At 40.2% G+C, this 24,597-nt stretch overlaps 1 protein-coding gene across 1 annotated transcript in view; it reads right to left on the bottom strand.

Moving 5' to 3' along the window:
- Nucleotides 1-24,597, bottom strand: part of CPA6 (carboxypeptidase A6) — a 354,654-nt gene that overhangs the window by 6,906 nt on the left and 323,151 nt on the right. The window contains exon 9 of the mRNA XM_064587448.1: nt 3,074-3,276. Within this exon, the coding sequence (XP_064443518.1) occupies nt 3,074-3,276 (203 nt within the window). The remainder of the gene's footprint in view (nt 1-3,073; nt 3,277-24,597) is intronic.

Below are 24,597 nucleotides of genomic sequence, written 5' to 3'. Positions count from 1 at the left end.
TTATGCTATTCATTTATCCCTATGGCAATGGGAATACAATTGCAGAATGCTCCATGACTTCTAGAGTTACATACGCCTCTGACAGAGCTCAGGTACTGCTAAGATGGAGAAATTTTGAGGCGGAACTCTACCTATCAAAGCCAAAGATCGGGGAAAATGGTAACACAATAAAAATACTAAAAGGTAAATATTCTAACATGAACTAAAATGATACTGACTACACTTCAAAACATTTTCAATGGTATAACAGCATTAGTTTCAATAAGGAGTTCAAGAAGTATTGTATGACCAGTGAGAGGAAAAGAAGTATGGTGAAACCAGTATCCAACTCTCCCGTTTCGATTTGCCTATGAATAATTTATTATATCAGTTGAAGTTCTCCGGGCAACACAGTGCTGTGTGTTGGACCCAGCTTCAGCTTGCTGTCCTCATTCACCTCAGGGATGCATAAAGCAGCATTTGCAACAAATGCCACTCTTTGTGGATATTAAGGGACCAGGCTCCAGAACCTGGCAGACAATTTATTACTGATCTCACTGATGATGACATTCTCCTCTTAGGAGCCAACAGAAAAGGAATGTAAACACCATAATAAGATACCTTTATGGAGAATGTTCTGAGATTTTAACATCTTCTCCAATGGTTTCAGCAATATTCCATGGCAAGGGCAGATATTTCTACATTTAGAAGATTACTGTGTTCTGCCGGTGACGAGAATCTTGTTCCTCATTATTTCAGACGACTCAACTACCCCCAAAAATCTCTTAAGGAAAAAAAATACAACCACTTGGCCTATTTACAGAAAACATACAGTTTTAGCCTTTTGGGCCCATGGTACTTCCATCACTCAGGTGCAGGTGGATGTTGATAAGAGGCTTGGATATGATCATTCCACAAAAAAGTGAAAACTTCATAAAATTTTCTAGGACTTATTTTCCAGGTGTAGCTGGACACCTATTTGAAAGAATTTAAGCAATTCCTCCTTTCTTTATTGCTTCCTCTTTTCAATTGTCCAAAAGGACCCAGGCCTCCCTTATTGAACCTCAACTAAGTAAGGAATATATTTTTTATTTAAAGCAAGTTAATGAATGACCTAAAAATGTTAGCAGAAACACAGACTCCTACACATTGATGGAATGCTTTTTGAATAATTTATTAGAATTGAATGGTTTCTGGTTAACATTCAGAGTCTACCTAGTTTCTGAGAATTTTAATCTTGGCATCAGTGACTTAGCTTATGTGTAACCTGGTAACAGGATTTCTCAACAGTGGTACTATTGACAGTCTGGACTGAATACTTCTTTGTGTGGGAGGCTGTCCTGTACATTGTAGGATGTTTAGCAGCATCCTTGGCCTCTATCCACTAGTTGCCAATAGCATCCTCCAGCCTTTTTGTGATAATCAAAATGTCTTCAACATTGTTCAGTGTCTCTGGGAGGCAAAGTTATCCTTGATTGTGAATCACTGATCTACTCTTTATACCACATCCTCCAATCCAAGACAAAATGAAAATAGGCTTAATTTATGTAATAGTTTTAATATCAATTTAGAAAGGGCTGAATATTTGCCTAGAGAAGCATTGTGTGATACAGGGTGGTTAAGGTGCCAGGTTAACAACAATAAAAACAACAACTAGCCTATTTGACTCACACAGTAGCTGAAGAATTGCACTCTTAAATAGAACTACCACCTTTACAAAATCTCTCAAGAGAATTTGCTCAGAATTCTTGCTTGGAATGCCAAGAACAAAGTTCCTCTTTTGGACAGAATAGAAGCCTTCCCTCAGGCCTTCTTCTGACCTCCTCATGTTCTCCATTCCTTCCAGGTCCTGGACATCTAGGTCAGGAATTCCTGCAACTCCAACCAACTGGTAAAGGATTTAGAGTTCAAGATATAGGAAGAAAGGGGATCTTCTCTTTTATCAAAGCTTTTAATTCAAGTATAACATACATACAGAAGAATATACACATTTTCAGTTTATAGCTCAGTGAGTGATCACAAATTACACACACTCATGTAACCAGCACCCAGGCCAAGGAATAGAACATCAACAGCAAAACCCAAAAGCTCTCCTTCCCATACCTCCTCCCTGTCACTGTTCTCTTCCTCTTCCTCATTTCTAACACTATATATTAGTTTGACCTGTTTTTGAATTTTATAGACCTTTAGATGCTAGAGGCTCTGAATCAGACTCACTTTACGAGGAATTTTGCCCTACAGTGGATAGCTTGTTGGGTTTCTTTTTTTTTTTTTTTAAAGATTATTTATTTATTTATTTATTTCAGAGAGAGAGCATGAGAGGGAGGAGGGCCAGAGGGAGAAGCAGACTCCCTGCCGAGCAGGGAGCCCGATGCGGGACTCGATCCCAGGACTCCAGGATCATGACCTGAGCCGAAGGCAGTCGCTTAACCAACTGAACCACCCAGGCGCCCGCTTGTTGGGTTTCTGAGATGAGGAAGAAAGAAACTGCTTTTTCACTGCCAAGGAATATTATGCCTGAAGGGCTGTTCATTCTTAGCACCAACTTGTCAGATACATGCCCAGAGACTTAGTACCATTAAGCAAATAGCGCTTATAAATTAAAACTTGCTTTTAATTTATGAGAGGCCACAGTTTATGAACAATTATTTACCCAATAAAATTAATTATAGCCCTACATATGTGACCGAAGATGTAATACTAATCAAATCCTTCCTGACAACTTTCTGTGTAACCCGTGGTAAGAATGTAAATTTGGTTTGAGATGGTTGCGTTTGAGAAGCAGCATAGCATAGCAGTTAAAAGTGACAAGGCTGGAGCTAGATTTGGGGCTCGATCCTGGCTATGGCCCTTAGTAGCTGTGTGTTCTGCGTCTAATTACTTAATTTCCCTAGGTTTCAGTTTCCTCATCTGTAAAATGGGGAAAATAATAGTTACCTACCTCATATGATTATGGAAAATAAATTAGTAGGTAAAAAATGCTTATTAGAATAAACACAATATGTGTTTGCTATTATCATTACCACTCAGAGCCCTTTTAGCTTTACAAAAGAAGTATAAAGCCTGACACGCATGTACAAGGTCTAATACTTACCACACAGCTAAAGTTGGGGATTGTTGCATATTTGTAAGAATAGGGATACAGCAGCATCTGAGCATATGCATGAAAGGAGAGGTAAGCTCTAATGTGCTTCCTGTGTTTTCGGAGGAAAGTGGCTACAGCTTTCACTTCTGGCTCAGATTCTGGGAAAGGTCCACAGTATGCATCATCACAAGGGTGCATAGAAGCTCCTTCATCTGCAAGATGAAAAAGAAAATGGGGGTGATGGAGCGGATAGGCAAGAAGCAAGAAACACAAACCAGCATTGTTAAACTGCTATTTTCTTTTGTTTCTATAAACATATGGTATTATTAAGCAATTCATCTCACTTCTCATTTACAGAAATCAATACTGAAAAATCCAAGGTGGTTCAAGCCTCCATGCATAGTAGGAGGGTGGCCTGAATAGGAAATAGGAAATAGGTGCTGATTGTTTAAATGAGCCTGCATAAACCACTTGGAAAGGGATGGCTTTATCAGTGGGAGACCTAATTCTCTATGATCCCCCAGATCGGGTAAGGCTCCTATACTCCATGATGCCTGCATTTTTCCAACATAACATTTAACACATTTGTAATTAGTGTCCAGTATTTACCTGCTTAACATTCACCCAATATTTACACTGTTCTAGGTGCCTGGTATACAAGGAAAAACAACACAGAAGAAACTCCCTGCTCTAGTATAAACTATATTCAATCTGGATTCTTTGTTAAACTCTAATGCTCTGTGAAAGCAGGGACTGTGTCTTTCTTGCTGGGCACCTGGCAACTAGAACAATAGTATGTCAAGTGTTCAACAAATATTTGTTAAAAAGTGAATGTCAGATCAAAAGAAAAGGCTAGACATCAGCACAGCTGTCTGGGAAGATACAAATATTGATACATCAAGAACATGAAGGCAAGGCAGAAATAATTCTACAAAAGATGCCAAAAAAATTTCTATTATATTTTTAGATAAGCAATATCTAAACCGGTTTTGTAAAACCCAAGAGACTTCTCTAGTTTTCTTGGGGGTCAGTAAGAATTCAGTTAAGAAACCCTCAAAACTTAATTTTAATAATTTTTGAATTAAAAGCTTTGTATCCTATAGGTCTATGAAGGGGAGGAAGGAAAATAACATTCACTGTAACAATCACAAAGTATTAAGGTTCCAAGACATTTTTCCATTGATAATTTTCTACAGTTATTTGCCATCCGCCATTATTAGCCCTCCTGACAGCCCTAGAAAACGGTGTCTTTCCATAAGCAAATGGAAGATGTTTGATGACTCTGTGACATAGTCTAATTCCACTGATATGAAAAGATAACCAAGTTAAATCAGACTAAAGCTTGAGGACATTAAATCTAGTTTGTGTTATAGGTGAGTTAAGATGGGAAATTTACAGCAATTGTGGTTTCCTCCTTTGAGTCTAATTCTGGACTTAGCAGTGCCTTAGAAGTAAGTGGGATAAGGAAGGAACTCAGAATATAATATAAAAATGATAGCTGATACTCTGAAAGGAATAGGATAAATAAAGAGACATTTGAAGATCACCGATGTAAAGCACCAGAGAGATCACAGACTGAACAACTAATTCCAGAGGGAGCAGAACTAACGAGCCAGAGAAAAAAGGATTTACAATAATCCTGATAAACATTCTCAAGGGCATATAGAAAGGCATTGGAAACATTAAACAGGGACAAGAAGTTATAAAAAAGTACCAGTCGGATATAACAGAAATAAAAACTTAATTTATGGGTTGAAAGAATACAGTTGATGAGTGAATTAATGAGATGGAATATGTTTTGAAACATATGAAAAAATGAAAAAAAGGAGGTATGAAAAATAGAGTAATTGTCAACATCTGATTAACAGAAAGAAATAAAAGTTAAATATTTGAAGAACTGCTCATTGAAATTTTTCCACAATTAAGGAAAGATTGAATGGACTTATTGAGTACAAAACAAGAGAGATAAAGGGAAAATATGTCAACGCTTTGACACAGTAGGGTGAAATTTAAGAAAAGGAAACAATTCCAGAGAGAAAGAAGCAGGTCATCTATAAGGAACAAGGATTAGATTCACATCTGACTTTTTATTAGCAACACTAGAGTAGTATTTCCAAAGTATATTTATATATATATATTTACTTATTATTCTTACATTTTTATTTATATGTTTTAAAATTGTTTAAATTGAAGTATAGTTATACATACAATATTATATTAGTTTCAGGTGTACAACATAGTGAATCCATAATTACATACATTAGGAAAAGCTCACCATGATAAGTGTAGTTACCATTGATCACCATACAAAGTTATTACAATATTACCTACTGTATTCCCTATGCTGTCTGTTACATTCTGGTGACTTATTTATTTCATAACTGGAACTTTGGATCTCTTAATTTCCTTGGCCTATTTTGCCTATCCCCCACACCCACTTTCTAGCTACAGTAAATATAGGGGTGCATTTATCTTTTTGAATTAGCATTTCTGTTTTCTTTGGGTAAATATCCGGAAGTGGAATTGCTGGATGATATGGTATTTCTAATTTTAATTTTTGGAGGAGCCTCCATACTCTTTTTCCATAGTGGCTATTATCTTAATGTTCCAGGTGCATTTGCAAAGAATGTGTATTCTGCTGTTTTGGGATGGAATGTTCTGTATGTATCTGTTAAGTCCACATGGTCTAATGTGTAACTCAAAGTTACTGTTCCTTATTTATTTTCTGTCAGGATGATCTATTGATTGATATAAGTGGGGTGTTAAACTCCCCTACTCTATGCTATTACTGTCAATTTCTCCTTTTATGTCTGTTAACATTTGCTTTGTATACAATCAGGTTGCTTCTATGTTGGGTATGTATAGATAGTTATAAGTGTTATATCATCTTGTTGGAGTGATCCCTTGATCCTTCTTTGGCTGTTGTTACAGCCTTTGTGTTAAGGTCTATTTTGTCTGATGTAAGTATTGCTACCCCAGATTTTTTTTCTGGCTTCCATTTGCATGGTATCTTTTTCCACCTTTTAACTTTCAGTCTGCATGTATCTTGAGGTCTGAAGTGAGTCTCTTGTAGGCAGCATATAGATGGGTCTTTTTTTTTTTTTAACCCATTCAGTTACATTATGTCCTTTGATTGGAGTATTTAGACCATTTACACTTAAAGTAATTATTGATAGACATATTCTTATTACCATTTTGTTAATTGTTTTCTGTTGTTTTTGTAGTTCTTCTCTGTCCCTTTCTTCTTCTCTTCTACTCTTCCCTCGTGATTAGTCACTTTCTTTAGTCTTGTGCTTGGATTTTTTTCTTTTTGTGTATCTATTACAGGTTTTTGGTTTGTGGCCACCATGAGGTTCATATATAACATCCCAAGTATATAGCAGTCTGTATTAAGTTGATGGTTTTGAGTTTGAACACATTCTAAAAGCACTACATTTTTACTCCTCCCCATCTATGTTTTATGTATATGACATCATATTTTACATCTTCTATTTCTTGAATCCCTTCACTAAGTTTTGTCTTGTTCTTTCATTTGGAGCACATTCCTCTGTCTCATTTTATTTGAATTTCTGTGGTTGTTTCTATGAATTAGGCAAAACAGCTACCTCTCCTGGCCTTGAAGGTGTAGCCGTGTGTGGGAGCATCCTCTGTGTCACCTGTGGGTGCTGGGCACTGTAGGCAGGACAGCTGGAGCAGGCTTGGTTTGGGGTGTCCTGGATGTTCCACATGTGGGTGCCCTGGCAGGATGGCTAGAGCTGGTGGGGCATGGGCCAGGGGTGTCCCAAGGCTTTCCACATTGGGGTTGCCCTGTGGGGTAGTCTGGGCCAAGGTTGCCCCAGTGGGATGGTTACAGCTGGGGTGGCTGCAGGCCAGAGTAGCCTTGGTGGGATGGTTGGAGCTGGGATGGGTGTGACTATGGGAGCCACCTTGGGGGGGATGACTGGAGGTGGTGTGGACTAGGGCTTGCTGTGGTGGCGGCTAGCTAGAGCACCAAGATCTTGCTCCCACCTGTACCATCTAGGTGGAGAGGAAATGTAAACAGTGGCACTAGCCAGCACCTCTGACGTCAGAAAGGATTTAAGTAGTTCCCTCATTGTTTGGCTGATGTCCTAGGGTTAGAAGATGGGTTTCCTTCACTATGTCTTGTTGCCCTTTGAACTATTTTTTTTCTCTGCTCCAGCTGGGTGAATCCGCAGGTGGGACCCGTCAGTGATATCCCTCTCTGCTGAAGTTCATAGCACTGGGGCTGGGGGTCCTGCCATTACCATGGCTCTGTCTCTCCTTTGTGGGGCAGACGCTGTTGAGTCAGCCCTCAGTTTTTCTTCAATTGAATTATTCTATATGCAGGCACAAAATCAGTGTCCAGCAGAGGAGGTGAGTTCAGGGTCTTCCTATGCTGCCATCTTAGACCTTTCCCTCCTCATTAAAAAAAAACTTTGGGGGGCACCTGGGTGGCTCAGTCGTTAAGTGTCTTCCTTCGGCTCAGTCATAATCCCAGGGTCCTGGGATCGAGCCCTGCATCGCGCTCTCTGCTCAGCAGGAAGCCTGCTTCTCCCTCTCCCAATCCCCCTGCTTGTGTTCCCTCCCTTGCGTTCTCTCTCTCTGTCAAATAAATAAAAATAAAATCTTTAAAAAAAAATAAAAAAAAAAACAACTTTTGCTGTACAGCTTGGTGCTTCTTCTATCCTATCTTCCAGATTGTTGATTCATTCTTCTGTATCCTCTAATTGCTTTGATTCCCTCTCATGTATTTTTCATTTCAGTCATTGTAATCCTTAGCTCTGATTGGTTCTTTTATATATTTTGTTTTTCTTTATTGAAGTTCTCAAATAGTTCACCCACTCTTCTCTCACATCAGGTGAGGGCCTTTATAACCATTACTTTGATTAGGTTGATTAGTTCTTTTCTGAGGTTTTTGTCTTGTTTTTCTTTGAACACACTCCTTTGCCTCATTTTGTCTGTGTTTTTTTCTATGTATTAGGTGTGTTAGCTATGTCTCCTGGTCTTGAAAGTGGTGGCCTTATATGAAAGGCATCCTGTGAGGTCCCATAGTGCTACCCTCCCTGGTTACCAGGAGCAAACACTCCTGGTGTCTTTGGTGTGGCCTGCATGTCCCCTCCTGTTGTGACTGGTGGGCAGGGCTTTCCCCTGGTGAAACTAACTGGCTGAGATGCTCAACTGTAGCTGCTGTGGGCTTGCTGGTGTGTGGGGTTAGCTCCCTGCATAACTGGCTGACAGACTTGGCCACAGCTGCTACAGGCATGCTGGTAGACAGGGCTGGCTCCCTACCACCCCAGGGTAGGAGTCACTTTGGAGGGGTGCTGGCCCTGGCTGGGGCTGTCTGCCTGGTGTGGGTGGGGCAGTAGTGGGTTTGCGGGGGATGCTGGTCCCCACCAAGGCTGCCTGCTGGGTGTGGTAGAGCGGGAGCTGCTTTAGAGGGGTGCCTCCTGGGGTGGTTGGGTTGGGTGGAGCAGGTCTGCAGGGGAATGCTGCGACAGGGTGAATGGTGCCGGCAAAGTAGATGGAAAGTGTCAGAACTGGCTTCTGCTAGTGTCTGGCCAGCTAGGCAGAAGCTGGAACAATATTCTTGAGTAGGCAAGCCAGATGGGATCTAGTGCAAGTCCATGACTCCTGAATCTCTCTCTCAAGCTTCAAACTCACGTATAAAATAACATTCAGGACATCTCCAACTATTTGTCTCGGGCTCTGAAAGCTCAGGATGTCCCTAGTTGAAATCATCTTTTTCTTTTTTACCCACCAAATTGATCTTTTGCTATGTTTCTTAACCTACGTTTCCCTCATTCATCTAGTGGCCTATGTCGGAACTTAGGTGGAACAGTCCTAGAAGTTTTCTTCTGTCTTATCCCTCCATCCAGTTGGAGAGCAAATTCTGTTGATTGTATCTGCTAAATCTCTCTATGATCACTTCCACTGACAAAGTTCAGGCTCTAGTCATTATTCCCCTAAATTATGAGAACAGTTCCTTGCCTTCAGTTCCTTGAATTCAGCCTTCTCAATGTCCTTGTAATACAACTAAGTCTGATCTTATTTATTCTAAAAACAGAAATCTGATTTGCTGCTTAAAATCCTTCAGTGGTGGCCTTCCAGATGAACTTCCGAAATCTTACTACCACTTAAAGGCAAAGAGGTAGTGTGATCAAAATGTTTGAATTTGGTAGTGGTAGATATTATAGTTTATCTTGTGTGTTTTTCCTGTCTTAAAATGTTGGTGATTTTTACCCTATTGCTGTACAGATAGGCCTGTGATTGGTATCTTGTCACTGACTAGATAATTTCATGTACTTTTCATGGCTTTGTGATAGTTTGAAAGTTACATAGTTCTCTCCTTCCTTGGAATTCAGAGTCTTGCTCCCTTCCTCTACCAGATGCTTATGGGATGAGTTCCTTCATGATTTGTTTCTGGTTGACCTGCTTAAAATTTTTACCGTCTATCAGTCTGCCTTAAACCTTGTACATTTATTCCTAATAAAATATTGGTCATTTCCCCAAGGTTCTATACTCCCTTACCCTTATGATGGTACACGCTGTTCCCTTCTTTTGAAGCATCTCTTTTCTTCACAGTCTGATTTTATTTGTCCTTCAGTGCTTAATGCACTTACCACTTCCTCTTGGCATCTTCTTCAATGTTCCTAAGCTGGGTTAGGTGTCTATAACACCCTTCTTTATCTGCATGTGTCATAAAACTTAGTATAGTGTGTTAAAATTTATGCTTACCCATTTCCCTACTCAACTGGGCCTTGCACAATGTTTGACCAATAGTGAGTGCATAAAAAATAAACTATTTTATTTAATAATTATATGGGAGCTAAACTGTATAATATTAAGAAGGGCCACACCTCGATTTAATGCTGTTTGCTTGAAAAGCACATTAAACACTGGAATGTTCTATAGCGCTTTATGGTTTATTTTATGGATTGGCATTCTGCCAATGTTATTTACTACAGATTAAGTATTGATTCAGCAGCAGAATGGAATATCACATTCAAAATTCTTTATGCCAGTGTTTCTGTGTGAATTTTTGCCTTACTCATCTCTTATAGTAACACTGTCTTTAAAAAATAAAACCAGAATCCTGAATAGCAAGACCTCTAAGATGGAAATAAATTAAGTCAGGTGGAAGGAAAACCACTAAAACAATCTAATTTTATTTATAACCTTTTGGGGGCACTATCCAGGCTTTACTAAAATGCAAAGAAACAGCTCACAAATATTATTGAACCGTAAGTCCCTTTGGGATTTTAAGTAGCTGTGCTGGATACACAATTTGAAAAGTGCTGTCCAGATCTAGCTTCAGTTACATAGATTCTGATAAAGAATATCTGATGTACTAAAAAAGATCAAGATAGCAGAAAGCTAAAGCACCAGGACACAGTATTTCAAGGAAACAAGTAAAAAACACCAAAAAATGATTTAATATCCAGGAAACAATGATAAAACATTTCTAGGGGGAAGGAGCAAGAAACATCAAACCCATCACTCTTTAGGTTTTAGAAGCATGAGAATCCAAAGGTTATTAGTTTTTCCTTAGTTTACAGGAGTTAATATATTGTTTCTGAAGCTGAGACGAAATTCTCTTTCCCCATCTTCACATGCAGAACAACTGCAGAATATATAACAGATCTCTGCAGTGCAGAACGAAGGGATTCTAGTCTTGTCCAATGAAACACACATCTCTGTTCTAAACACTTCAATTTACTTCCATACCATACCTCACCTCTTTAGTTTTTGAGTATTAAGATGGGAAACTCGATAAGGACCTCATAAATCTAGAGAGGAGACAGGATGTGCACATATAAGGAAATTAGAGGACAAGACAATGTAGGATATAAAACCATCATAAAGTGTGCATTGCAGACTGTGCACAGGAACACAAAGGAGGGAGGGAGAGCAGAATTAGAAGCCCTGGGGGAGACTCTAATGGCAGAGACTCAGTGGGACTCGAGATGGATGGAACTCGAAAAAATACGATTTTACTTAAAAAAAATAAAGTACAAAAAAATAAGGGTTTTGTTGCTTCTATGAAGCTTAGTCCCTCTGGATGGTAAAATGAGGTAGAAGATGGTCTTGAGAGAGGGAATGGAGAAGGAGGGGAAAATCACAAGATGGGGCTCCAGTCCGAACTATACTACCAATGAGCTCAGGGGCAGGCATATCACTGCTCTGGTGGCATTTGTCCTGGGTGGATTAAGGACCCTAATCCGTGGTTCTCATGTGACATGTGACAACGTGTTGCCATCAGTTGTGGGGCTTGTCTCACAGTGGCTAGTTACAGGCTACAAAATGAGTGAACTAAAAAATCGGTTTAGTTGTGATAAATAATTCTTTTTTTTTAAAGATTTTATTTATTTGACAGAGAGAGACACAGCGAGAGAGGGAGCACAAGCAGTGGGAATGGGAGAGGAAGAGGCAGGCTGCCCGCTGAGCAGGGAGCCCGATGCGGGGCTCGATCCCAGGACCCTGGGATCATGACCTGAGCCGAAGGCAGACGCCTAACGACTGAGCCACCCAGGTGCCCCACTCTTAATTTATTCTAATATACTCTTGTAATGGGGGAGAGGAGAGGCAAATTAGCGTGGGGAGGTGTCCTTGGAATTAACGACTGGAGGTGTGCCGTCATCATCAATTGTCACCTCCCTGCCTATGGTCCTCCAACCCCCTTCCAAATCTGCTTCTCCTCTTGTATTACAAATCGTGGTGTATGGTACCTGAGTGCCCAGATCAGAAATCATTTACTGTATCCAATAGTCTGCAAACAGCTGTTGATGCCACGGTCTTAATTTCTCTCCAGTACATTCAACCCAACTACCATTGTCTTGTCAAAACTGTCCTGAATTATTGGAGGGGTTCGCTGACTTCAGGCTCTTCTTTCATCTATATCCTCAGAAGTCCTGAATTAATTTTACTGAAATACATATCTTACTATGTAATTCCTATGCTTGAAACTTTCCAGTGGCTCACCACAGCCTTCAGGATAAAGGAAGGGGCTGGATTAGCCCTGGATTATCCTGGATTATCCAGGTAGGCCTTAAATGCAATCAGAAGCATTGTATGAGAGGGAAAGCTGGTTACAGACAGAAGAGAAGGCTATGTGACAGAAGCAAAGAGAAGATGCGTCACAGAGGGAATCCGCTGTGCCACTGGCTTTGAAGGTGGAGGAGGAGGTCACAAGGTAAGGAAATCAGGTGGCTCCTAGAAGCTGCAAGGCAAGGAAATGGATTCTCCCCTCAAGCTTCCTGAAGGAGTGTGGTCTTGCCACATCTTCAGCCTGGTGTGGTCCATTTTGGACGTCTGGCCTCCAGAATTGTAAGAAAAGAAATTTGTGTTGTTTTAAGCCACCAAGTTTTGGTAATTGGCAGAGTGGCAACTGGATATGTTATGTGGGGGACGAGCCACTTGTCTGCAACTTTGCCACTCTGACTCCAGCCAGAATTTCGCTTTCCTCTCTCCTCTGTTAATGTGACACTCAGGCCTCCAATCACAGCAGGTTGTTTACATGCGGTCTCTCTCGCTGGATGCTAGCTCCCAAAAAACAAGAACTGAATATCTGCCTGGCATTGTGCTTTGCCCATAGCAGGGGTTCAATAAATGTTCATTGAGTGAATCAATCTGCCCTATAGCAAGGTCCTTCTTAGTCTAGCACATCAAAATTCCATTTGTGCTTTATATTTTAAGGTCAGTTTTATTATAATTTAAGGTTATAATAAAAGCTAAGAGATTGCACAAGAGCCTGAACAACAACGTTGTTCTCTACCTTTCTGGTATACCCTTAAAATACGTGCAAATATGTACCTGAGCATAAGAATTACACCTGAGAATGAGAACAAATGAAAAGGGAACCCATAGGTTTGTATCATATTACTGCTTTCTCTGTGATTGTTGCCAAGGGAACTTCCCAATCTGGGGAGGTGAGTGAGATGAATGAGCGCTATTTTCTTGTTGTGGAACTTGCTGGAAGGCTACTCTGGAATCTCTCTTTCAGAATTACACGGGCTAGAATGGAATGCCACGACCTCATTCCAAATAGGTGCCAGTAAAAGAAAAGAGGTACTGCATTCTAATGAAATATGTCATACTAAAATAGTTTTGCTGATGTACACTGTTTATCTCTCAACATAACAATTTCCTTAAGATGTTTGAACCACTGTAAGACTTGAGGTTTTCTCTCAATCTATTTCACAGGCAACCCCTCTAGGAGAGTATCAGGAGAGGTGATGGGGAGACCAGAGGGCTAGAGGGCAGTGCATTTGGTGTCTATTAGATTAGGCAATCTGTGATTAAGTGGGAACTCTTTTGACATTTCCCACCCCACCCCACTTGGTGGGAGTGGTGATTGAGGGCAATGAGGGATGGTGGCAGAAAAGTACGATTTCTTTATATGCTTATGAGCTGTCTGTTTTGGTACCACTCCCTCATGTTTTACTAAATTATAACTAAGCTAAAGAAAAAAGCTAAATAATAGGAAAAGAGACAAAGCGCTTTGAATGGTGGAAGTGCATTCTGGAGCTAGATTTTAGTTAAAATTTTTAGTTTTTAAGAAAAGAATGTTTACTTATTTTTACTGCTTTTAATTTTTTAGAATGGCCAATGGATGTACATGGCTTTGCCATGTAAATTGCTCCCTCCATCTGTCTAGCCATCTATTTCTTTTCCCCAGAAGCAATCACTTTTACTACCTCCTTGTATTATTCCAGGGTTGGTCTATGCATTTATAAGCAAAAAGCAAGCTTTATTATCTTTTTTATACAAATAGTATCCTTTATATATATTAATCTTAAACCTTGCTTTAACTGTGTGTGTGTGTGTGTGTGTGTGTGTAATCCTGGAGATATTTCTATACATAAAATAGCTATCTAATTTTGGCCATTTCTGTCTATTTCACTGTATAATTGTAGCTTAACTTCATAGTCATTTGTTGATGGACATGTGGGATGCTTCTAATCTCTTGTTATTATAAAGAGTGCTGTAATGAATATCCCTGTACATATGTTATATTCCACACATGTGAGTATTGCAATAGGAAATTCCTAAAAGGAGAAATACTCAGTGAAAAAATGTGTATTTTTAATTTTGGTAAACATTGCCAAATGCCCTTCCCCAGAAGTTGAATTCATTCACACTCTCAACAGGAATGTATAATATTGCCTGTTAACCCATATCCTTCAAACTTGTATTCTTTCTGTGTTTTAAGAATATCAATAGGTCCAAGTTTGATGGTCAGAAAATGTGTTTTTACTTAAAGTGTCATTTAAACATAGATAGAGAAAAATACATTTGAAGAAGAAAGTTACAAACTATTTCTTCAGTTTGAAGACACATTCCAAAGTAGCATCCAGACAGAGTACCTGCATATATTAGGTGCTCCATAAATACTTGCTGAGGGACTCCCATGGCTCTATTGAGTTTTGCTAAATCCTCTGTGATGCAGTAGTGTGATCTAACTTGATGTCTCATAGTGGCAACAAGATCATACGTTTAAATAGTGTTTATCTCTGGGATTCATATCAATATGCATCTTTTAAAAAATCATGTCACATGGTTAGTCATTTGGCTAACTACTTACAGGCTACTTGGGAAAAATACAGAATACACACTGTTAAAGGCAAATTTGTTCCTTAAAGTGGAATTCTAAAATTAAGTTTAGAAAACATTTAAAAGAAGAAAAACCACTAGTCCTCCAATTCTAGCATTTTAGTCTATTATTCCCAGTTTTTTCCCCGTGTTAGTATCTAAATGTGTATATGTCATACACACATCTGTCACATGTACATATAAAATCATCATATATTTTATAAAATTGTAATCACAGTGAAAAATTATATAGCCTGAATTTGACTCAATATTTTCAGCTTTTTATTTTTAAATGAACTTTTTACCTATTTTTATGGCTTCCTAAAATTTATCAAATGAATATGAATCTATTTAACCATTGCCCTGTTGCTTGACATTTGGATTGTTCTTTTATTATTATAGATCACACTGTGGTCAGCGTCTTTTTCTCTTTCCTTCTAATGTGTTTTTGAAATGGGATGCTTAGACCAAAGGGTATGCACAGGCTTAAGGTTCTGCTTTGACTTTTTTTTTTTTTTAAGATTTTATTTGTTTGTTTATTTGAGAGAGAAAGAGAGTGAGTAGGAGCAGAGGGAGAGGGAGAAGCAGGCTCCCCACTGAGCAGGGAGCCTGATGTGGGGCTCTATCTGAGAACCCTGAGACCATGACCTGAGCCGAAGTCAGACGTTTAACCGACTGAACCACCCAGGCACCCCTGCTTTGACTCTTTTTTCAGTGTTCATGTGTGCTGATCTGATCTGTGCCTATAGCTTCAACTACTTCCCATGTGCTAAGGACCCACAAGCCCCAATGTTCAGACGAGGCCCTTTTCATACTCGAAGTCTGTATCCAGTTACCTATTGTACATCTTCTCCCAGGGTTCCTACAAACACTCAAATCCACTGCTCAAAATTGGACTCATGTTTTCCACCAAATCCTCACCTCTCACTAGATGCCAAATCTTGGTAGATGACACCTCTATCCACCAGTCACTCCTACCAGAAATAGAGTCATCCTAGACTCTTCCCTTTTCCTTCTGAAATTCATCGCCTATATCCTACTGGTGCATAAGTGATCTAGATCTAAGTAGACGCTGCTCTTGTGTGCCCTTCTTCTCCAACCTTGCCTTCCTGTTGTAGTATACTAACCTTTGGCTAACACTTCTGCTCAAGTGGCTACCAGAGATCAGTCATTTTCTTTCTAGCTTTAAAAGCTTCTAATTATTCCTCCCTTAAAAGGCTCCCAATTATCCAGTGTTTGTCAAACTTTCCATCAAAATACCCTTAACAGGCAAAATCAACATGCACTGTAAGCCCCTAACATTTTTGAAATCTTCGTTTTACCTTAAACATTTTTTAAATGAAATTTATTTAAAAAATAAATTTGTTAATTTTCAGTCCACTCAATTATGCATTTGTTTGTTCTCACATAAAAATAACTCTCCTTTTGAAATCCTCAAATGAAATTGATATATCCTGAAAGTGTGCTTTCTCTATGGCTTTCTCTGTGATAGAACTCCATGTATATATAACCTCAGTTCAGTTTGAAAGGCACAGCTTCTAGAATAAAACTTGTAAGGCCCAGCACAGCACTGAATCTCAGTGTGCCCCCCATGCATGATACCCTGGGGACTTCTCCTGTCTCATCTCTCACCAGTCCTTCCAGTCATCCTTTGTTCCAGCCATGCAGTACCACCTGTCATCCTCACAGCACCCTGTTCTGTTTCATGCTGCATGTTTGTCCCAGGGACATACCTGTTACCCCTATCTGGAATACCCTCTTGACTCTGAATCCTTTGCTCTACTCACTTTCTGCCCTACAGTTTGGTCTACCTGATGACGAATATGTTTTTAATATTCCAATCTTCTATTGTTTCTTCTATGAAGACTTTTCTACTTTATCAAGCAGAACTGGCTCCTTCTTCCTTTGTATCTCCACAGTACTATTTATATGTCTATATATATCATATGTAGCTCTACATAGTATTTTTAAATTTTTTTCATTTTTTCCCTTTCCCTTCCTTCCTTCTCCACTCTTTTTCCTTTCTCTTCCTTCTCTTCACCTCCTCTAACCTCAAAGATTTTAAACTTGATGAGAACAGAATCTGTTGCATGTGTCTCTGCTTCCCAAGTACCTATCACAGAGTGGAAATAGAATGCATGCAGTACTTTTTTTTTTTTTAAATGAATACAGGAATGAATGGTGGTGTGGCAGTGTCTGGTCAAGTTGCTTTCTAATGCCCCCAGAGACATGTGCCATCCCAGTTTTACCACTGCTTCCAGTTTAGGATATCACATTAAGCATTCTGGGAAATAATGTAATAGATGAAATGTTGGGAGGGAGACAACATGGCAGAGGAGTAGGGGACCTTATTCCAACGGGTTCCCAGAATTGAGCTGGATATCTACCAGACCACTCTGAGCACGCACAAAATCAGCCTGAGATGTAAGAAGATAGATATGGATCTCTACAATCAGAATATCGCAGGCGGTTGGTTTTGAGGTACGAAGCAAGGAGCCGTGATTCCGCAGGCAGATATCAGAGGATAAACGGCAGCGGGAGGAAGCCTGGCTGTGGGGATCCTGCACCGCTGGTGAGCGATAGCCTCATGTGCTGGGGACGTGGCACAGACTCACAGATCCATAGCGGCAGGGAAAGGACTTTAGGGCAGCCCCCGGGGATGGTAACCTAGAGCAGCGGGGTGGCACATGCAAACTGGGAGTGGCTGGCAGTTTTAGAGGCACAAAGGGCAGAGAAGTGCTCCGACCTGGAGGCAGGACTGGGAGCGCTGCGGAGGGGCGCACAACCCAGGCCACTGCAGTTCATAGCAGCATGGACAGAAATGGAGACAGTGTGGCCTGGAGAGCTCACTGAAGAACAGACTGCGGTCTCTCTGCTCTGAGGCAGAGGGCTGGAAACGATCTCTTCTGCTCTGAATCTCGGAAAAGATGTGGAAAGCCACCAGGGAAAGCTGCCAGAGAACAAAAGCCCCAAAAAACTGGTTCCCGCTGAGCCCATCCCCTGCCACAGGGGACAGGGCAACTCTGCCCAAACAGGGTTGCCTGAGTAACAGCGTGGCAGGCCCCTCCCCCAGAAGACAGGTTGGGAGAACAAAAGGCCAGCAACCCTAAGGTCCCTAGAAAACAGGTATCTTGCTTGGGTTCTGTCCAATAATTTGGACTACACATTCCCTCAACCACCCATCAACAGAATGACTAGGACGAGGAATGCCCCAAATACGAAAGACTCAGAGATTATGACTTATGCTGCAGATTTACAAATGGATGCAGATATAACCAAGATGTCAGAGATGGAATTCAGGCTAGCAATTGTGAAGACAATAGCTAGAATGGAGAAATCAATTAATGGCAACATAGAGTCTCTAAGGGCAGTAATGAAAGCTGAATTCGCAGATTTTAAAAATGCTATCAGTGAGATCCAATCTAATCTAGATAATCTAGAAGCTAGGGTAATTGAGGCAGAAGAACAAATTAGTGACCTGGAAGACAATTTAATAGATAAAAAGGGAAAGATGAGGCCAGGGAAAAACAACACAGAATCCATGAAAATAGAGTCAGAGAAATAAGTGACACCATGAAACGTTCCAATGTCAGAATTATTGGAATCCTGGAAGGAGTGGAGAGAGAGAGAGGACTAGAAGATATATTTGAGCAAATTGTAGCTGAGAACGTCCCTCATCTGGGGAATGAAACAAACATTCATGTCCTAGAGGCAGAGAAGACCCCTCCCAAGATCAAGGAAAACAGGCCAAAACCCTGGCATGTAATAGTAAAACTTGCAAATCTTAGAACCAAGGAAACCATCTTAAGGGTAGTTAGGGGGAAGAGATTCCTTATGTACAGAGGGAGGAACATCAGAATAATGTCAGACCTATCCACAAAGACCTGAAAAGCCAGAAAGGCCTGGCAAGACATATTCAGGGTACTAAATGAGAAGAACATGAAGCCAAGAATACTTATCTGGCAAGGCTTTCATTTAGAATGGATGGAGAGATGCAGAGCTTCCAAGACTGGCAGAAACTGAAAGAATATGTGACCACTAAGCCAGCCCTGCAAGAACTATTAAGGGGGGCTCTATAAAAGAAGAAAGACCCCAAGAGTGATATACAACAGAAATTTACAGGGACAATCTGTAAAAACAACATCTTCACAGGCAGCATAATGAAAATTAATTCATATCTTTCAATAATCACTCTCAACTTGAATGGCCTAAATGCTCCCATAAAATGGCACAGGGTTGCAGATTGGATAAAAAGACAGGACTCATCCATATGCTGTCTACAAGAGACTCATTTTGAACCTAAAGATACATCCAGACTGAAAGTGAAGGGATGGAGATCCATCTTCCATACCAGCGGACCTCAAAAGAAAGCTGGGGTAGCAATTCTTATATCAGACAAATTAGATTTTAAACTAAAGACTGTAGTTAGAGACACAGAAGGACACTATATCATTCTTAAAAGGTCTATCCAACAAGAAGATCTAACAATTGTAAATATCTATGCCCCCAACATGGGAGCAGCCATCTACATAAGCCAACTGTTAACCAAATAAAGAGTCATATTGATAACAATACGTTAATTGTAGGAGACCTCAATATTCCACTCTCAGCAATGGACAGATCATCTAAGCAGAAAATCAACAAGGAAACAAGAGCTTTGAATGATACACTGGACCAGATGGACCTCATAGATATTTACAGAACATTCCACCCTAAAACAACAGAATACCCATTCTTCTCAAGCTCACATGGAACTTTCTCTAGAATAGACCACATACTGGGTCACAAATCAGGTCTCAACCGATCCCAAAAGATTGAGATTATTCCCTGCATATTCTCAGACCACAATGCTCTAAAACTGGAACTCACTCACAAGAAAAAATTTGGGAGAAATTCAAACACTTGGAAGCTAAAGCCCACTCTGCTCAAGAATGTTTGGGTCAACCAGGAAATCAAAGAAGAACTTAAACAATTCGTGGAAACCAATGAGAACGAAAACACATCGGTCCAAAACCTATGGGATACTGCAAAGGTGGTCCTAAGGGGGAAATACATAGCCATCCAAGCCTCACTCAAAAAAAATAGAAAAATCCCAAATTCACCAACTAACTCTACACCTTAAAGAACTAGAAAAAAAGCAAGAAACGATGCCTAAGGCATGCATTAGAAGAGAAATAATTAAGATTAGAGCAGAGATCAATGAATTAGAAACCAGAAACACAGTAGATCAGATCAACGAAACTAGAAGCTGGTTCTATGAAAGAATTAATAAGATTGATAAACCACTGGCCAGACTTATCCAAAAGAAGAGAGAAAGGACCCAAATTAATAAAATTATGAATGAAAGGGGAGAGATCACAACTAACACCAAGGGGATAGAAAAAATTACTAGAAATTATTATCAACAACTATATGCCAATAAACTGAGCAATCTGAATGAAATGGAGGCCTTCCTGGAAACCTATAAGCTGCCAAGACTGAAACAGGAAGAAATTGACAACCTGAATAGGCCAAAAACCAGTAATGAGACTGAAGCAGTGACCAAAAACCTCCCAAAAAACAAGAGTCCAGGGCCTGATGGATTCCCTGGGGGAATTCTACCAAACATTCAAAGAAGAAATAATACCTATTCTCCTGAAGCTGTTTCAAAAAAGAGAAACAGAAGGAAAACCTCCAAACTCATTCTGAGGCCTGCATTACCTTAATTCCCAAACTAGGCAAAGACCCCATCAAAAAGGAGACTTTCAGACCAATATCCCTGATGAATATGGATTCCAAAATCCTCAACAAAATCCTAGCTAATAGGATCCAACAATACATTAAAAGGATCATCCACCACGATCAAGTGGGATTTATCCCCGGGATGCAAGGGTGGTTCAACATTTGCAAATCAATCAATGTGATAGAACACATTAATAAGAAGAGAGAGAAGAACCATATGGTCCTCTCAATTTATGCAGAAAAAGCATTTGAAAAAATACAACATCCTTTCCTGATTAAAATTCTTCAGAGTATAGGGATAGAGGTAACATTCCTCAAATTCATAGAATCCATCTATGAAAAACCCACAGCGAATATCATCCTCAATGGAGAAAAGCTGAGAGCCTTTTCCTTAAGATCGGGAAGACGTCAAGGATGCCCACTCTCGCCACTATTGTTCAACACAGTACTAGAAGTCCTAGCAACAGCAATCAGACAACAAAAAGAAATAAAAGGTATTCAAATTGGCAAAGATGACAAACTCTCTCTTTTCGCAGACAACATACTTTATGTGGAAAACCCAAAAGACTCCACCCCTAAATTACTAGAACTCATCCAGCAATTCAGTGATGTGGCAGGATACAAAATCAATGCACAGAAATCAGTTGCTTTCTTAGACACTAACAATGCAACTGTAGAAAGAGAAATTAGAGAAACGATTCCATTTACAGTAGCACGAAAAACCATAAGATACCTCGGAATAAACCTAACCAAAGAGGTAAAAGATCTATACTCTAGGAACTACAAAACACTCATGAAAGAAATTGAAGAAGACACAAGAAGATGGAAAAATATTCCATGCTCATGGATCAGAAGAATAAACATTGTTAAAATGTCTATGCTACCCAGAGTAATCTATACCTTCAATGCCATCCCGATCAAAATTCCAATGACATTTTTCAAAGTGCTGGAACAAACAATCCTAAACTTTGTATGGAATCAGAAAAGACCCTGAATCACCAAGGAAATGTTGAAAAAGAAAAACAAAGCTGGGGGCATCACGTTGCCCGATTTCAAGCTATATCACAAAGCTTTGATCACCAAGACAGCATGGTACTGGCACAAAAACAGACATATAGACCAATGGAACAGAATAGAGAACCCAGATATGGACCCTCAACTCTATGGTCAAATAATCTTCAACAAAGCAGGAAAAACATGCAATGGAAAAAAGACAGTCTCTTCAATAAATGGTGCTGGGAAAACTGGATAGCCACATGCAGAAGAATGAAACGACCATTCTCTAACACCATACACAAAGATAAACTCAAAGTGGATGAAAGAACTCAATGTGAGACAGGAATCTATCAAAATCTTAGAGGAGAACATAGGCAGTAACCTCTTTGAAATCAGCCACAGCAACTTCTTTCAAGATACATCTCCAAAAGCTAGTGAAACAAAGCAAAAATGAATTTTTGGGACTTCATCAAGATAAAAAGCTTCTGCACAGCAAAGGAAACAGTCCACAAAACAAAGAGGCAACCCACAGAATGGGAGAAGGTGTTTGCAAATGACACTACAGATAAAGGGCTGGTATCCAAGATCTATAAAGAACTTCTCAAACTCAACACCCAAAAAACAAATAATCAAGTCAATAAATGGGCAGAAGACATGAACAGACACTTCTCTGAAGAAGACATACAAATGGCTAACAGACACATGAAAAAATGTTCATCATCATTAGCCATAAGGGAAATTCAAATCAAAACCACATTGATTTTGCCAGCTAGAGTGGCAAAAATGGACAGGGAAAGAAACAACAAATGTTGGAGAGGTTGTGGAGAAAGAGGAACCCTCTTACACTGTTGGTGGAAATGCAAGTTGGTACAGCCACTCTGGAAAACAGTATGGAGGTTCCTCAAAAAATTAAAAATAGATGTACCCTATGAGCCAGCAATTGCACTCCTGGGTATTTACCCCAAAGACACAGATGTAGTGAAAAGAAGGGCCATATGCACCCCAATGTTCATAGCAGCAATGTCTGCAATAGCCAAACTGTGGAAGGAGCCAAGATGCCCTTCAACAGATGAATGGATAAAGAAGATGTGGTTCATATATACAATGGAGTATTACTCAGCATCCAAAAGGATGAATACCCAACTTCTACATCAACACGGATGGGACTGGAGGAGGTTATGCTAAGTGAAATAAGTCAAGCAGAGAAAGTCAATTATCATATGGCTTCACTTATTTGTGGAACATAAGGAATAGCATGGAGGACATTAGGAGAAGGAAGGGAAAAATGAAGGGGGGAGGAATCAGAGGGAGAGATGAACCATGAGACACTATGGACTCTGAGAAACAAACAGGGTTTTAGAGGGGAGGGGGAGGGGGGATAGGTTAGCCTGGTGATGGGTATTAAGGAGGGCACGTGTTTCATGGAGCACTGGGTGTTATACAAAAACAATGTATTGTGGATCACCACATCAAAAACTAATGATGTATGGTGACCAACATAATAAAATTAAAAAAATTAAAAAAATAGATGAAATGTTATCTTGTTTTATTTTAATGTTTTTGATTACTAGGCGGTTCCCCATTTTATCATGTTGGTTTATTTTCATGAATTATGACTTTTAAAAAAATGTTAACTTCTAGAGTCTTGGAGATTTTCTTCACATTTTATATAGACTCTTAAAAATTATTTTTATTGAGAGCTCCCTCTTATTGCAATCTGGATGCTGCCCGATTCATGAATCACTCAATAAAGCCAATGAGATCTTCAAATTAAAAAAAAATTATTTTTATTATGTAATGTTTGATTCTGAAGTGTTTCTATAAAAACAATAGCAAAACTTTTCTGCTTCATTTACTGAAACCTTTTTTTCTTGCATGGTTGCTTATCTTTATTTTGGTTTCTTTTAAAAAACACTTAGTTCGAAGGAGGAGCAAAATGGTGGAGGCGTAGGAGACCTAAATTTCTTCTGGTCCCAGAAATTCAGCTAGATAGGGATCAAACCATTCTGAACACCTATGAACTCAACAGGAGATTGAAGAAAAGAATAACATCAACTCTCTGAACAGAAAGTGACCACTTTCTGGAAGGTAGGACGTGAGGAGATGTGAATCCAAGGCGATATTTTGGAGGATAGATGGTGGGGGAGGGGGCCTCTGTCAGCTGCTACTGGCAAGTGATAGAGCTGCAGACCACAAAATGGGAACTTTCAGAAGTCTGCTCCGCTGAGGGACGTCGCTCCAGTGGCTGAGCGGGGGGTGGAACCCTTGCTGGGACAATGTGATCTCAGGACACCTGGGGTCACAGAAAGACTGGGGGTGCCTGAGTGGGGCAGAGCTCCCAGGTATCAGAGCAGGGAAGCCGGCTGCAGAGACGGAGCCGAGGAGTGGGCTCTCAGCTCGCGGTTGCCATAAACCGTGATCCGCGGCACAGTCGGGCCACTGCTCTTCCAGCAGGGACCCAACAAACAGCAGATCCGGGGAGACTCCCCTTCTTCCCCCAGGAGGAGCGGTGTGGGAGCGCACCACAGGGATCTGCTGGGTTTGGAGACTCCACATGGGGTCATGTGCCAGAGATAGAAACACTTGGTCACAGGCCGGGTGAGCATGGAGTGCTGCTGGAGACCGGGGAGATGGGAGTGACTGACTGCTTTTCTCTGGGGGCTCACTGAGGAGTGGGGCCCCGGGTTCTAGGCATCTCCAGGGTGGAGACTGGAAGGCCACCATTTTCACTCTCATCCTCCAAAACTGTACGGAAAGCTTGTAGGAAACAAAACCTCTGGAGAGCAAACCCGAGCAGATTCCTTAGCCCGGTCCTGGCAAGGGCGGGGCAATCTGCCTCTGGCAAAAACATTTGGGAACCATGGCAACAGGCCCCTCCCCCAGAAGATCAGCAAGAACAGCCAGCCAAGACCAAGTTTACTGGTATGGGAATGGCAGAACTCCAGTGCTAGGGGAATACTGCACACACAATTCATGACTTTTCCCCACCCTGATTCTTTAGTCTTTCAAAGTTAAAATTTTTAATTTTCTTTTCTTCTTTCTTTTTTTCTTTAATTTTTCTTTTTCCCTTTTTCAACCAACATCTTATCAACCCCTTTTTAAAAATTCTTTATTTTTCATTTTTAGAGTCATATTCTATCCCTTCATAGTAGTTAACCTTATTTTTGGTATATATATATATATATATATATAAAAGTTGTTCTCTCTTTAAAATTTTGGGATAAAGT

Source organism: Mirounga angustirostris, unplaced genomic scaffold, assembly GCF_029215605.1.
Source record: "Mirounga angustirostris isolate CCGP_5_RB_7025 unplaced genomic scaffold, mMirAng1.0.hap1 SCAF_4, whole genome shotgun sequence".
NCBI lineage: Eukaryota > Metazoa > Chordata > Mammalia > Carnivora > Phocidae > Mirounga > Mirounga angustirostris.
This window is presented reverse-complemented; position numbering and strand designations above follow the sequence as displayed.